General features: G+C 33.4%; 1 protein-coding gene across 1 annotated transcript in view; it reads left to right on the forward strand.

Moving 5' to 3' along the window:
* The first annotated feature begins 278 nt into the window (after positions 1-278).
* LOC133180569 (H/ACA ribonucleoprotein complex subunit DKC1-like) overlaps positions 279-17,266 on the forward strand; it is a 20,852-nt gene continuing 3,864 nt past the window's right edge. Inside the window, exons 1-10 of the mRNA XM_061315053.1 lie at positions 279-340; positions 2,180-2,223; positions 2,586-2,672; positions 2,859-2,950; positions 3,064-3,313; positions 3,571-3,697; positions 3,965-4,095; positions 4,274-4,417; positions 9,437-9,557; positions 9,734-9,956. Of these exons, the coding sequence (XP_061171037.1) occupies positions 328-340; positions 2,180-2,223; positions 2,586-2,672; positions 2,859-2,950; positions 3,064-3,313; positions 3,571-3,697; positions 3,965-4,095; positions 4,274-4,417; positions 9,437-9,557; positions 9,734-9,956 (1,232 nt within the window). The 5' untranslated portion in view covers positions 279-327. The remainder of the gene's footprint in view (positions 341-2,179; positions 2,224-2,585; positions 2,673-2,858; positions 2,951-3,063; positions 3,314-3,570; positions 3,698-3,964; positions 4,096-4,273; positions 4,418-9,436; positions 9,558-9,733; positions 9,957-17,266) is intronic.

A 17,266-nucleotide genomic window follows, 5' to 3' on the forward strand; every position in this document is an offset into this window, starting at 1 on the left:
ATCGATGCAACTCTGTTCTACTTTCACTTTCTTCACCTCTGTTACGGAAGCGCTTAGTGAAAATTTTATTATAGGTGAAACGTTTTGAAGATGCATTGATTCTGTAGGCTTGTACATAAATTCCTTCTAACAATACGAATCAAAATTTTGCTGTTAATTTATATATTTATTATCTGTAAACAAAGAGTTATTTTTTTTATATTCCTAATCAACTACAAGAATTTATCATTATGAAACTGTAGCGGATTTCCTATCCTGGAACCAATTTTAGAATATGCCTTCGGAACTCCTCTAATGTTTTGTAGAACACGTGCTCCGTAAATAACAATGGCGGAAAGCGGTAAGAAAAACAGTTAAAAAGAATTATTATATCTTTGTATTCAGGCATTAGGGGGCTGTATTATCTTTACATTGCAGTGCAAATTATACTCTGATAAGGTTTGTTGACTAATACATCACTGCCGTTTCTATATTTTGCGCTGCATGAAGATTCACGATTGCACACGTGGTTGACACAGCTGCAAGTCTGCCAGAGCCGACAAAACTGTCTCTTTTTTTTTTATCACGCTTTCTTTGTATTATTGATACATTGATTATTTCTGATGTGCAGAGTAGTGTGATAAAAAATTAATGTTCTGTAAAGTGTGTCAGATTTATTATGTTTCATTTTGGAATGCTTTTAACAGGTTGGGCACACCCCACCAAATGGTCATTTATCCCCCGTTTGGTGGACAATCTCCCATATCGGAGACGAATTTTACTGACCATTTGGGAGAGAAAAATGGTTGTGTTCAATTCCATAGAATGGCGTGGAATGGCGCATAATTTTAAACCATGTGGAATAAAATATAGATATTTATCGGTGTTCTCAGTGAAAAAAATCGGAAATTCAACGTGCAATTTTTTGCGAAGAGTCGTTCAAAAATTTGACAAAAAACGTCACGTACGTAAACAAGTGCAATGTTTCTCCATTTTTACTCAAAAAGAAAATTCCCTCCTTCTCCAACGATGCTGCACCTGTCAATCATGTTCTTTACTTTCTATTTCGATTATCCGGGCAACCAGTCAAATAATGCAAACCAATAAAAAACGATGATCTTTTTTTAACCTGGTCAAAAGTCGGATTTTACTACGGAGGCACATTTGTGTCAATTTTCAATTAGGAAATCAAAAGAAAAATAAGTTTTCGCCTTTATTTCGTTTTATTTTGTACGCAATAGTTTTGTTCTCTATAAAAATAGTAAATGAAGTTAGATTATGATATAATTATTGTTTTAAAACGATGTACTTGGAACGAAAACAAGAATAATTGCAAAAGACACTTTGTAAATCTTTTATTGAAAATTATTTATCAAATATATTAAATTCATCAGTAATATACATATTAAACCACAAAACTTCGCATGGAATATGCAAGTTCATCCTTAAAGAAAAATAACAACAGATATTACGTTCAAGTCTAGAAAATTAAACTTTATAGCAATAAGTGCCCACCAGACCAGTAAAGTAATGAGGAGCTCGTGTTTAACGGGATTTTATGCAAATAAATATTGACGAAGATCCAAAAAGCGATTGAAACTTAACTTATCAAGAGTTAAAGCACTGGATAAAATAGAATTTTTATCCTACTAGACACAATCAAATTTTTTTTTGATCGATTGATCAGGAACTTCGGCTGTTACGGACAACTATGGGTATCGTTTTTAGGAAGTTATGGAGAAATTCCATATGGAAAATCGACCGAATTGTGTAAATTGTGAGCGAAATATGTTCACTAAAATTCCCCAATGCCTCTACAAATGCGCTTTTGCTTTATTGTAATAAAATTTGGAAAAGAATAAAGAAGTCCACCATTTGGTCAGTAAAATTCGTCTCCGATATGGGAGATTGTCCACCAAACGGGGGATAAATGACCATTTGGTGGGGTGTGCCCAACCTGTTTAAAAAGCATTGGTGATTTGTTATCAGCTATAGCTATGTAGGTTACTATACTATCCAAATACATTTATTTTACCTATGATATAATAACTCAAATTAGTTTTTAGGTTTAGTATTCATTTTACTGAGAAATCAAAAATCAAATGCAGGAAATTGGTAAATTTTGGGAATAGTTATTCAATACTAATAAGTATATTTTTCGTCTTGTGACATAGATTGCATTATTTGGTAATATTTGTAGAACACAAGAAGAAAAAGAGGAAGAGTGGAGCAATTGATGTTGCAGTATGTATATTTGTCTCTAAAAAATTTAGCATAAATACACAATAAGACTCATAACTTAATCAATTTTAATGTTAATTTTATCATACAAGAAGTCGAGAGCGGATTGATTATTTCCTGCAAATAGTAAGAGGTCACACACTTTAGCATGTAGGCTAATGTAATTATTTGAGTAAATATGAATGCTTACCCTTGTTTCACTGTCACATGACAAGATATTATGGTGGTCAGGCAGGTTTGGTTGCCAGTGGCCAGAAAGCTCAGTTGGTAAAACACCAGACTAGTGATTCAGTGGGCCCAGGTTCAAATCCTGGTCTGGTCCATTGCATTTTCCTTGCCAGTTACATATACCTTTATATTTGCAGGAAGCTCAACACTCGGAGAATTTTCTTCTGAAGCCCTCCACTGTTGTGGAACAATTGGACACATCACAATGGCCACTGCTACTCAAGGTAAAGAAGATATTTAAATGCAGATAAAAAAAATTATGTTAAAGATTGCTCATTAAATCTTTATTAACTCTGCCATGGGTCATAACATAGATATTATAAAACATGAATAAAAAAAAAGTAATTTGAAAATATTTTATCCAGTTCAGAAATGCAAACAATTAATTTTTAATTTTTGTGTGTTTGCAGAATTTTGACAAACTGAATGTGAGGACTGCTCACTATACCCCCATTCCAGCAGGTTGTTCTCCATTGAAAAGACCAATACAGGAATATATCAAGTAGGTTTCTTCCCACCAAATTACAAGATACAGAGTGAATTCTTGTAAAGTATTCTCATTTTAAAGTCTTTTTTTTCTTCCACTTTTGCAACCTTTTCAATTATGATTTATAGAAGTGGCTTTATCAATCTTGACAAACCAGCCAATCCATCTTCACATGAGGTTGTATCATGGGTGAAGAGAATCCTGCGGGTACAGAAGACGGGACACAGTGGGACCCTTGACCCTAAGGTCACGGGGTGCCTCATTGTGTGTGTAGAGAGAGCCACTCGTCTGGTCAAGTCACAGCAAGGAGCAGGGAAGGAGTATGTGTGTATCTTCAAGCTCCACAGTGTAGTAGATGATGAAAAGCTTGTGGCACAGGTGAATTGGATAAACATGCCATAAAAAATGGCGAAAATTTTCTTAAAATAGTAAATTTTTCTTCAAGTTAGAAAGTGATTGGGTTCTTGTTTACAGTTCATTTTAAAAAGATAAAAGATCAGCTTGTAAAAGATTTACGTTAATCATATGTACCGGCATGCAAAATAAAAAAACAAGGAAAAATAGTATTCAACTTATTTTGTATCCCTGTTTTTGTACGTCAAACTCATGCAGAATGTATGAATTTTATGTCACAGAAATTAGAGATGATGACCGGGGCACTGTTCCAGAGACCACCTTTGATTTCTGCCGTGAAGCGACAGCTGAGAATTCGTACTGTGTACGAATGCAAGATGCTGGAGTACAATAAGGATGATGCAATGGGTAAATAGAGCATTGATTTATCCTGTAACATGAATGCTAGAAATTCCATTATTTTGTTTAACACTGGAACAATCTATATGAAATTATTTTTGTAAAGCACCCTTGTTTTGATGGCAACTGTGCCAGATAATCAAAACACAAATTCAGAACTAAATACTTTTATTATAATTTTGTATTTTTTACTGTAAAACTATGAGGCAAGTTATAATCTGCAGAATGCAAGGTTACTACTGTCTAACATTAATGGTGCTTTCACACCTTGCTCAGGTATCTTCTGGGTGAGCTGCGAAGCTGGCACATACATTAGGACAATGTGTGTACATCTCGGTCTCTTTCTGGGGGTCGGGGGACAAATGCAGGAACTCAGACGAGTTAGATCTGGTATCATGTCAGAAAAGGTGGGTGTTTGAGATTGGAAAACAAAAGTGTTTTAAGTAGATGTCCTTGTTAATTAAATAACAGGTTTTTTTTGTTGTATGAATGAGAAAAGTTTACCATTTATTTGAACAAAGAAGCAATTTCTTTGGAGGAAATCAAATGTACTTGTATTTGTGACACTGTGTATTGATTTTTCAGGCAAACTTGTACACCATGCATGACGTGTTGGATGCCCAGTGGATGTATGACCACCACAAAGACGAGTCTTATTTAAGGCGGGTGATCAACCCTCTGGAGGCGTTATTAACATCACATAAAAGAATCATCATGAAAGATACAGCAGTGAGTTTACGTAGAAATCTTTAGATTAATTGACAAATACGGTAGAATATACTCGTCAAAGACAAAGATTTATGTGTTAATGGAATTCTAGTGATCAGTTGAAGTACAAAATATTGTACGTTTAGAATTCTCTAGATTTGTAATAAAATCAGATAAATAAAAATAAAATTAGAGCGAATGCTTGTCAAAGATACATGTGTATTTAGAAAGTAAAGCTTGTTATGGCATCGAGCTCTTGAGCTCGAATGCGATGTAGTGGGTGACCAAACTTTACGCGACCGAATGTGTCAGTCCATGCATCCGCAAAAGAAAATAGCAATAACAATGCATCGATTTCTTTGAAAATATTCACATGAATAATAGCTTGAAAATAAAATTGCATCAATTATATCTACAAATAAATTGTCACATAACAAAGATACCCTGTTTTAATTTTTATTTTCACACAAGAAAAACGTGTCAGTTCTTGCGGATGAAATTCTAAAGAAAGGCTGTGTTGAATGACATGAATACGCCATTTTCACAGTATTTGTGCTAATTGTGTTGCACTTGAACCAAAAAATAAAAAGTCAAACAGCACATTATTGACATGTTTTCTAGAAAGTACAATACCTATGCAAATGAGTCCCAAATTTTTTTTATATAAGCATTCTTACAAAAAAAGTTATGCGAAGTCAAATTTTGGGCGAGACCTTGTGTTGCGGACACTACATAACACCTGTTATGTCTAAAATAAAATATTAAAGATATTTATTTATTCCAAACTTCTTGCAGGTTTTCATTATGTACCTAATTGCAGTGAAATAAAAGAAAAATCTTATGGTTCTCTTTGAAAACAAAAATTTTATTCACATTAATGACTTGCTAATTTTTTTGCCTAATTTATCTCCCTTCCTTAAGTTTATCTACCTTTACAATCACACATAAGACCTATATAATTATCATGTGAAAATTAAATTGAATACTTCTAAATTTCAAATACATTTGTCATAACACCCTGGATATCTTCGTTTGTATCTTGTCTAGCTTTGAAAATGCATAGCATTTTTGTTGCAGACACTACAAGTAACCATAAGAATAATCTTTTGTCACTTTTATAAAAATAATTGTTGAGAAATGTTCATTTCTAGGCTGAATTATATACCACCGGATCAACTCTTGAAAATGTATCATATCAAAAGATGCAGAATGTGGTTTATTGAGATGAAAATAACCACATAACAAGGACCATTAATTATTTCTTGATGTATAATTGTTTTGCAGTTTTAAAAAATGTCTATGATTTTACTTATTTTAAAACAATTAAAGAAGTTATATATAACAAATAGATTTATAGATAAATTCAATGAATTAAAGAATTTACTGAGGCATCCGTAATTTTTTTTCAGTATTGAAATTGTTGCGGACACTACAATATATTGAAATATTGCTATATGACACCATATTTGGTTTTAATGGAGTAAACTGAAAATCTTAATCTCTAACTAGTTCTATATGTACAGTGAATGGTGTTATATTATAGGGAAATAAAAAAGGCTAGTCAAAAATGGCTATCCGGCCTGGAAAATAAAACCCATACATATACCAGTAAGTTTGAAGTGTTATCTTGTACAAAAATCACCATTTGTTATCTTAATCCAGTTAACTAATTGTATTATCAAAGGAGCAAAATATCAGAGAAGTGTTTTACGTTTCAAAAATATTTAATGAAATAAAAAGTGAAAATAATAAATGAATGTGGTATATAGTTATTACTGTACCGTAATTTTGGGGGTATAGGTCGATGGGGTATATAGGTCGAAAGGCTCATTTTCAGCCGAAATTTTTAAAAAATCCTTAGATAGGACGAATCCGGAAGATAGGACGAGGCTTTGTTTATTGATTTTCTAGAGATTCTTACGTATATACTACGTATCAGAACATGTAAACCTCTTTAACTTAACCCGTGATATTAACGTATTGAGAAAATAAACTGGTATTTTTATGAGTACAGCATTTTAATAGTGTTTTATACAAACATAGTTAAAATTTCCTTGAATTGTGATATAACGTATTTTCTCCAACTTGCCTGTTCAATGCCGTCGTAGTTTGACTCTGTCCTTAAACACATAAATACGGTAGTATACAACAGCTATTATTAGGGAAATACCCGAAATCAAACAATAATCATTTCCATTTTAGAACATCTTGGACACATTCTTTTATTCCGACGTTATTTACCGGGGTACAATATTAACTTCGATGACCGCCATTTTCATATTTCTTGTCCAGGGATTTGCTAAAACACGCAAATGACTATTACCAGTACATGTAACAGTGAGCAATTGAAATTAGTTATATTAATATGCTATAATTTTGCTTGAGATATTGCTGAAAAAATAAATTTAATTGAGAGTACATTCGCAATTTAACAGTCATTATGAATTTCACAGTTTTGTTTGTTCAATGATGTATAGCACTAATACCCCTGTAACGGCACGTGGATCTGTTAATCATGCCCCGCAGGTGTTTTAACCAACACAGGTGTTAACACCTATGTGTACACAGTGTATATCCCTTTATCTGTCAGACAATTAAAATTCTATTAGAAGCCAATCTTTGTATAATTCAGTGTACCCCCTGGGATATAAAACAAAATAGTTATGACAAGCGGTATATTTGGTAAATAATTTTAGGAATTTACTGGCAACAATTTATTTCACGTATTTTACATTTAAATAAATATCACAAGACAATGAAAAAATATTTAGGTATACTATTTCAATTAATTGTTACAAATAAATGGAAAAAAAGATTACAACTGCGATTGTGAAAACGCTTCCGTATTTTAAACTTTGATACGGTTGCGGTTTTATTTTTAGTAAGCGATTGCGACTTCCAACTTCACAAGATGGACACAGCATGTTGTAAATATACGTTGAGACATTATTTACTAGATGAAATAATGTGGTTTTTTTGTACATCGACGGATATTTAATGGAACTTATTTTGTAAGAAATCAATGAAAAATATTTAATTCTTTATTGTTTAGTACTTTTTTCTCGGTAAAATAATTTAAAAAGTTATGAAAATGGCACAGATTTGTTTTGAAATTGACGTAAATTTCACTAATTTGGGGGCATTTTTCATAAACTTGAGCCTTAGAAAGGTCGATTCGTTAAATTGGGCGACCCCAACGGTTCTGAGAAAAAAAGTATCGACCTATACCCCAAAACTTACGGTAGTTCCGCAACACAACTGTATTAATTAGAACTAGACTTATTAATTAACAATTAACATCTTGATATATTCTTTAGTTTCCACTTACTCAGTTTTAAATACCACATGAAAATTAACTTTCAGTATATAACATAAGACTGACAAAAGAAAGATTTTGAATATTATGTATAAACAAGTCGTTATGGGTGTTATTCAAAGTATGAAGTCATAGTTCCACTAAGTTTTGTAACCTTACATATTTGTATTGAGTATTTGGACAATTATAGTGATGATCAATTGAAATCATGTTACATTTCTTTGAAGAAACTTGAATTTGAAAAGCTGTTGCGGACTCTACAGCGTTGCGGACTCTACAAAACACAATATATTTGCCAGAATTCCAAGCAACACTGAGCTAAAGTCTGATATTTTTTGGTAGATAGATTAGTAGCTGTACTGGCTTCTTACATGTAAAATAAAAGAAATATAATTCATAATACATTCCAGAATAAGCACATGTTGCGGACACTACAGAATTTTGGGACATTTTTATGCCAGTAAGAAGAAAATGTGTCATTTTCTAAAGTTTCGAAGAATCCACTCAAACTTTTCTTTATTGTTTCATTTATCATTTAACTCTAATTTTAAAATGAACCTAAAGTAAGAGTAATGCATTAACATATATTTTTTTAAACTGCAAGTTCAAACAGTAGAATTTTATTAAATTTCATAACGTATCTGCATTTTCACATATTTAAACATTATTTCGCTAATATTTTGTTGATTTACTTACAGTAAATTGCATATAAAAGAGGGATAATTTCACAATGATTTGACATCTATAACTAAGAGTTTCTATCGTAAATCTCCTGAAACAAAAACTGGAAAACAAAGCCATTTTTCAGCTGCAACAGCATAACGCAAAATATACCCCATATTTTAGGTAGTAAATCTTTAATATTTTTATTGTCTAGAATATGGGAGTGTTATATATCATTTAACTTGTTAGGGGTACTATTTTGTCATAATTTGGTCATATTTGTTAAGGGTTTAATCATATATTTTGATGCAGAGTCCATTATAACATAAGTGAGTATGAAAAAACACAAATACTGTGAAAATGGCGATAACATTTACGAAGGAGAACCATGTAAACACAAACAACTTATATTAATGGGCGGTAAAATAACCACAATATTAAATTAATACGAATGCTAGAAGACTAAAACAATTGAATTTCCAACTGTAAACCTTACTTTTTACAGTCTTATAACCAATTTTATCATAAAACTGAAGTTATTACTGTATTTCACCATTTCTTCCATATCGCATTTACCGTATAGGCCTACCACGCCTGATCATATCTCGATCGTAGTCGCAACAGAGCGAGTTATGGTTGTTGTTTAGATGCACTAAAACAATGCTTAGACATTGACAATTAGAATAATATTCATTAAGTCCTTGATAGTTCTTTAATTGACTGAAAAAAGATGAGTTTGATATCCAGCATGAACATGTTCGACGGTGTCTAGTCAGTTCGAACCCTGCTCTATTCGGACCATGGCATAATGTCCCAGACTGTAAATTTGACATCTTGTTTAAAACTTAACATTTTTATTAGTTAATTATTTGACCTACTGCTATCTTTAAATTAAAAAAAAAATGTTTTTGAAATTGTTTTTCGTGTTCGATGCCATTGAAGTCTTTCAGGCTTTTGATTATTTTGTGTTAAGTGCAAGTTTAAAGAGACATTTTTTGTCATCAACATCTTACTCAAAGTACCTTCAGTCAAAGTCTCTTTTTTTTTTGTTTTTAAAACAGGTGAATGCTGTTTGTTATGGAGCTAAAATTATGTTACCTGGTGTCCTAAGATATGAAGATGGAATTGAAGTAAATGAAGAAATTGTGATCTTAACCACAAAAGGAGAAGCAGTTGCTCTAGGTGTGTATTTGATTTTAAAGACAGAATTTAGGCATACAAAATTTAATGTTATGAAAAGCAGTATTAAAAAATTATGGTGGAGTGTGATTGAGAAAACTCATACATCATTAGAAATAATCTGTGTTATAGTACAAACTGATGCCAGAAATATTAAAGGGATTTTTGTTCTCTATTAGCTATTGCTCAGATGACTACCGCAGTTATGGCTACATGTGACCATGGAATAGTGGCAAAGATCAAAAGGGTTGTCATGGAAAGAGACACATACCCGAGAAAGTGGGGGCTGGGCCCAGTAGCATCTCAGAAAAAGAAAATGATTCTAGCAGGAACTCTAGATAAATATGGAAAACCCAATGAGAAGACACCAGCCAACTGGAAAAAGGGTTACGAAGACTTCAAGTAAGTTTTCATAAATAATATGTTCTGAATTTATTTTGCATTGTTTTTGATGAATTAGGTTGAAAAAGTTGCTTTGTAGGCAGTGTCATATATTTGTGCTTACTAGAGCTAAATGGTAAAGGTTGCATCTTTTTTATTAGAGAATGCAAAAAAAAAAACAAAAAACAAAAACAAAAAACTAATGTAATAAAAAAAACTAACAAAATTGTATCAGGGGAAAGCATTATTTTGGGTATATAAATTTTCTATGAAAATTACTATGCAAAAAGGGTATATCTCTTGTCCTTTTAGTAACTTTTGTCAAAATTTTGGTGCATTTTTTTCTACCTTAAATAAAGAGGAAGTGATTAAACTGTGTATAATGACATTTATAGATGAGTAAAACCTTTTATGCCCAGCAAAAAATTATAATTACACATGTTAAGGCTCACTTCAGAGTGTATGTTGCATTTCCTCACCTCGCTCAGAAAAAAAATTAGGGTAAAGGGCTATCAAAACATTTTCAAATTTTTATTCTTAATCTTTACAGGTTTTTTTCTTTACATTTAGTATATATGTACCAAATGAAATGACCAATGCTTACAAAATCCTAATATTTCCAATTTACAAAAAAGGATGAAATTAAATTTCAGACATCCATTTCAAATTCATCATCTAAAATCTAAACTGTATCAAAAAAGTTTAAATCAAACTAGATGCTGTCATAAGACAGTAATACCCGCACTAAGGTGTTTGCCTCTAAATGCACACTCCTTCATATTGGGCTTACCAAGGAAAAAGTCCAAATAATTCTATAATTTACACAGTACATGTATTCGTCAAATCGAGCATAAAATGCTCAGGTGACCATGTGACCCATGAATCTTTTATACGCATTTCATATACTTAATTCATTACCAGTCTGAAATAACAGAATTTAATTAATGATGTTAATTAGATTTTGATAAAAGGGGGGGGGGGGATTAAATTTTTGGCCCATAATTGGAACATTTTAAATTTATTTTCTCAACAACAAATAATATTATTTCAGTACAAAGCATTTTTGATGAATTTATCAAAATGTGCAAACTTTTTTTAGTATTTGATTAGGCAAAAACCTCCTTGAAAAGCCATACCCAATCAATTTTGCCCCCCCCCCCCCAACACACACACACAATTTGCCTGTTTTTGGAAATAGGCCTAGATGGCAAAGTTATGTTAAAACATCGTTTGTTATGATAATTTAGAATTTGTTCTTGTACTGTACATGTACATGTACATGTATGTGAACACCTTTTTGAAAATTTCTACATCACATTGGGCTTGCCTCACCCTACCAGTGCGAGTACTAGTTTTACCATAATCATTTTTTAGATTGCACATGCCATGTGACATGGTGCAGTGTTACATATATATCAGTGGAAATTAATTCATTTTGTGTTTTAATTGGATTATATTTCATGAAGTTGACAGGACCTATGACAGTCGGTAAGTACAAGTTTAAGTATAGATTGGGGTAAAATAAACCGAAATGCAAATAGTTAGGTTAAAGTTTAAAAAGGATCAAAGATCATCGGCAATCTCCTATGCAGAGTTGTCGTTCGTTTCTCTCTCAGCCACTGAATGTATGAGCCGATGGTAGAGAGTGGATCAGATGGAATTTCGCATTCTGAAGAAGAGTTATCTCCCGTTGTCGACATTACATTCAGTTACAGGCACAGATCCGGGAATTTTTTTCCGGGGGGGGGGGGGGGGGGGGGTCCACACCTCAGTCCAAAAAAAATTCAGCGCAGAATTTCCTGAGAAGCAAAAAAAAAAAAAAACAAACAAACAAAAACAAACAAACAAAATAAAAACAATGATGGTGGGGTCCATGTTTTTAAAGGGGGAGGGCATCCAAAGTCATTTTTTATTTGCTTCTGTAAATCAGTATATAGTCCTATTTAAATAACTCTGCAAATTCCAGGGGGGGGGGGGGGGGTTCCAATCTCCCTAGCTGCTCCCTGTCCCTGAAATGACAAATGATCATGTGACTCCTGAATAGTAGAAAACTTTTCCATTTGACTATACATAATTTTGTTTCTTGTGTTATTATGTTATGTACATCTAATGGTTTAAGGTTATGAACCCCTGGAGGTCATCCCCACTCTCTTAATGAACTGGAAATGTTCATAATATGACTACATCAAATTAAATAAAAGTGCATCAATGATAAGATTACTTGACATTTCATTCATGAATTTGGGTCAACCCATGTACCCTCCTAGAATTAGGAATGAAAATCATTCAAAGAGATGGACCATTAAACTATTTGTATACAGTGGCGCCTCGTTAATCCGGACGCCTCCGTCCCCAACGAAATCGTCCGGATAAATGAATCGTCCGGATAAGTGAATCACTTCTAAAAAGACCCTTTTAAAGCAGGTATAGTGGTATAATGTGAAGGCAAAGAAAAACACCTTCATTTTACCTTTATTTTTGTAGTTTTAAAAGAAATAATTAATATTCAAAAAAGAAAAAAAAATAAAATGTAATTTATTTACACGATGAAAAATGGATAAGCAATTTTATGTTGAGACTTCTTTTTTAACACAGGAAACTGATCTAGCCTTTTATTTGACGTCTGGTTACATGGGCTGACCAAATTTCGGCTTTTTTTTTTAAAATTTATTCAAGCTCATATTAGGTAATATGTTCATTATCACCATTGAGAATGTTCAAATGACTAACTGCATACATGTATATACTCTGCATAGGAAAGTATGTAACTAAACAGTGTCATCAGTGTACGTATTGTAAACATTCAACGTAAACACAAGGCATATTCAGGATTTTCAATATTTTTTCTATAAACTCTAAGTTATAAACCTTGAAAAAACGTGATCGGCATTTATAACTAACGCCAGTTACGTATTTCTTAGTGTATTAAATAGAAAGATATTTTCTTGAACTATGTAACTATCCTTATAAATTGTCTTATGAAAAGAAAAAAAAAAACATTTCAAATAATGTACGCTTTGAGAAAAGGAAAATCGTATTTTGATAAACTTACGAAACTCAATATCACAACGAAATCTCGTGATTTACATGTATTATTCATTAGGTCACCTGAGTTTACTCAGGTGACCTATTGCTATCTGTTTTCGTCCGTCGGCGTGCGTCGTGCGTCGTCCGTCGTCCGTCGTGCGTTAACATTTGAACATTTTCAGCTTCTTCTCTGGAACCACTGAACCAATTTCAACCAAATTTGGCACATAGCATCTATATGTGAAGGGGAGTAAAAATTGTGAAATTCATGACCCCTACCCCCCTGGGGCCTGAGGGGTGGGGCTAAAACCATCAGAATTAATGCAATCTTTAAAAATCTTCTTCTTTACTCCTGGGCATCAAGCAGGCAAACTGTTGGCATGAATGTAATAAGCACTGAGCCCTCTACCTAAATTGTGAAATTTATGGCCCCAGGGTCAGGGGTTCTGGTGCTAGGGTGGGGCTCTGTTGAATATGTAGTGAAAAGCATTATTCTTAAAAAATCTTCTCCTCTGCTCTTCGGTATTTAGGAAACAAACAATATGCATAGTTATGATGAGGAAAGGTGTCTCTTCTAAAATTGTGAATTTCATGGCCCCTGGGTCAGGGGTTCTGGTGTTAGGGCAGGTATCTAATGATTATATAGTGAAAATGCATTAATTATTCAAAAATCTTCTCCTCTGCTCCTGGGTACTAAGCCGATGAACTAAGTACATAGTTATGATGAAAAAGAGTGCCTCTTCCAAAATTGTGAATTTCGTGGCCCAAGGGTCAGGGGTTCTGGTGTTAGGGTGGGGCTCTGTTGAATATATAGTGATAATGCATTATTTCTTTAAAAAGCTTCTTCTGTGCTCTTGGATATTATGAAAACAAAATAAATACATAGTTATGATGATGAAAGGTGCCTCTTCCAAAATTGTGAATTTCATGGCCCCAGGGTCAGGGGTTCTGGTGTTAGGGCAGCGTTCTGTTGAATATACATGTATAGTGAAAATGCATTATTTCTTTTAAAAATCTTCTCTGATCCTGGGCAAACAAACTGAAGGCATAGTTATGATGAATAAGGGTGCCTATTCCTATGTTGTGAATTTCATGGCCCCCTGGTCAGGGGTTCTGGTTTTAGGGCGGGGCTCTAATGATTACATAGTAAAAATGCAATAATTCTTTGACAATCTTCTCCTTTTCTCCTGGGTAATAAGCCGATGAACTAAGAGTATAGTTATGATATGTAAGGGTGCCTGTTCCAATATTGTGAAATTCATGGCCCCTAGGTCAGGGGTTCTGGGGTTAGGGTGGGGCTCTGTTGAATATATAGTGATAATGCATTATTTCTTTAAAAATCTTTTTCTTTGATCCTGGGTATTTAACAAACAAACTGATGCATAGTTATGATGAGTAAAGGTGCCTCTTCCAAAATTATGAATTTCATGGCCCCTGGGTCAGGGGTTCTGGTGTTAGGGTGGGGCTCTAATGATTACATAGTAAAAATGCAATAATTCTTTGAAAATCTTCTTCTTTTCTCCTGGGTATTAAGCTGATGAACTAAGAGTATTGTTATGATATGTAAGGATGCCTCTTCCAAAATTGTGAATTTTATGGCCCCTGCATCATGGTTCTGGTGTTAGGGCAGGGCTCTAATGATTACATAGTGAAAATGCATTAATTCATTGATAATCCTCTGCTCTCTTTCTGGGTATTAAGTAAGCTTACTCAATGTAAAATTATGATGAGCAAGTGTGCCTCTTTCGAAATTGTGAATTTCATGGCCTCTGGTTTAAAACATGAATCCATTGTGGCGAAGTTGTTGCATGATACTCAGGTGACCTATAAGGCCCGTGGGCCTCTTGTTTTATTTACAACTCTCCAAAATTCTTATAAATTTATACATGGTTAGCAATTAATTCTATTCTGAACGGATTTATATTTAATTAATGCACAGTATAAGCTAAATTTTTCGAGTTTATGATATATTATTATTTGGGGTAAACAGTTTTAACACACGCTCATTATAGACCTATTGTTTGGAGGTCACAGGTGACCGCCTTCAAACTGACTCCACGAACAATGTTTTTACAACAATTGTCACTACTGCAAGAAAGGTGTGAAAAAGTCGCTCCTCCAAAAATTGCCGTCCGGATAAACGAGTCATTTTTCAATGAAATATTACGTTTTGTAGTAAAAATTGACCGTCCGGATCCGGAACGCGAATTTCCGGATTAATGAGACATAATAATGTGGAAAAAATCGGTTCCCCAAAAATATCGTCCGGAAGGTGAAGCGTCCGGATTATTGGCGTCCGGATTACCGCGGCGCCACTGTATATTCACATTTTTTTATGTCAAACCAAAGTATTAGACTAGTTTGCATACATGAACAAACAGGGGTCTGGGAACGGGAAGGGGCAAGGAGAAGGAGTTATCTTTTTACGTCTTAATTGTTGAAAACTCCTAAAATGAATGTTAACCTCAAATCTGACTTGTATGTCTTCATTATTTTTAAGTGGTGGTGTCTCCGTATGAGTGAAAAATTCCCAAGAGGGACATTTAACAACAAGGTTGTGCATTTTAAAATTCACTAAGCTCTGTGGTTGAATTAGCTATACCAGTTTAGCTTATTTTGCTATTCAAAGCACCTTAATTAACTATTTTTAATCATACTGTTTTCTGAAATGTGAAGTTTTTTCAACATGATATAAGTCATACCTTTTCAGCTTCTGAAAACAATGCATGAAAAAAAAAAACTGCTTTTCAAATACTGTAACTCTTTCCAAGTACTTGTGATCATCAGTTTTTAGCTCACTTGAGTTTTTCTGGTTTTCTGATCACATTTTGTTTGTCATCCATCTGTCCACCTGTAAACTTTTCACATTTTTGTCTTCTTCACTAGAACCGCTGGGCCAATTTCAACCAACCCTGCCACAAAGCATCTTCGGGTAAAAGGGATTCAAGTTTGTTCAAGTGAAGGGTCACACCCTCTTTCAAGGGGGGATAATCAAGAATTAGTGAAAATTTGGTGGTATCATTTTAAAAAAGTCTTATCAAGAACCACTGACTGGGCCCAAAAAGTTGAAACCTTCTTTACATAGACTTAGTGTAGCTTCAAATTTGTTAAAACTATGACCCACTGGGATAGGGTGGGGCCACATATGGGGATCCAATGATTTACATAGAAAAATGCAGGGGATTTTTTCCATCATAAATCTTCTTCTCATGAACAGCAAGGGCATTATTGTCGTCCGTTTTCACAAAAGGGACCTAGGGTACATTAAATCTCATTTGTCTGTCAGTCTGTCCATTTGTCAGTCTGTCCGTCTGTCACAATAAATTTAACCTTGGTCATAACTTTTGAATAATAAGAGATAGGGCTTTCATATTTCACATGTACATTACCTACAAGAACTTTCTAAACATACCATGATTTTTGAACCCATGACCTTGACCTTGAAGTTTGACCTACTTTTCAAAAAATTTAACATTATTTTAAATGATCATTTTGAAAGAGAAAAGATAGGGCGTTCATATTATACATGTATATTACCTGTGACAAGACCTTTCTAAATATATCATGACTTTTGACTCTGTGACATTGACCTTGAACTTTAACCTACTTTTCAAAAATGTTATATTTCCTTATAACTTTTTATTGAGAAGAGATAGAACTTTTATATTTGACATGTACATTACCTGTAACAAGATGTTTCCAAGCATGCTATGATTTTTTTACCCCTTGACCTTGATGTTTTACCTAATTTTCAAAAATTTTAACTTTGGTGATTACTTTTGAATGACATATGATAGGGCATGCATATTTGAAACAATATGTCATAAATAATGGCATCCCATCCACTAGGACACGGAAAGCAGGGGACCACAATTCTTTGAATTTACTTGTTAGTCATTTTGATATGGAAACATCCTCATATAGTGTAGATTCAAGTTTTTTATGCCCTGCCATGAATATGGTCGAGGCATATAGTGTTTGTCATGTCAGACTTCAATAAAACGTCATATGCTGATACATACTGATGTAAGCTTTTCAACTGCATCAAAATTTTTGACCTTGACTTTTCCTTTGACCTTGACCTTACTTTTCTTAAATTAGTGTCTAGATCAGTTTTGAATAAACAATTCAAGATATATTTATCAAACTTCATATGCTGAAAGATACTGCTGAGAGCTATCAATTGCATCAACTTTTTTGACCTTGACTTTCCCTTTGACCTTGACCTCACTTTTTTAAATTAGTATTTATCTACGTTTTAAATAAAGCATTTCTGATATTTTTATTGAACTTCTATGCTAATA

Source organism: Saccostrea echinata, unplaced genomic scaffold (assembly GCF_033153115.1).
Source record: "Saccostrea echinata isolate AGI-Se365-2 ecotype Australia unplaced genomic scaffold, CSIRO_AGI_Sech_v1 ptg000006l, whole genome shotgun sequence".
Lineage (NCBI taxonomy): Eukaryota > Metazoa > Mollusca > Bivalvia > Ostreida > Ostreidae > Saccostrea > Saccostrea echinata.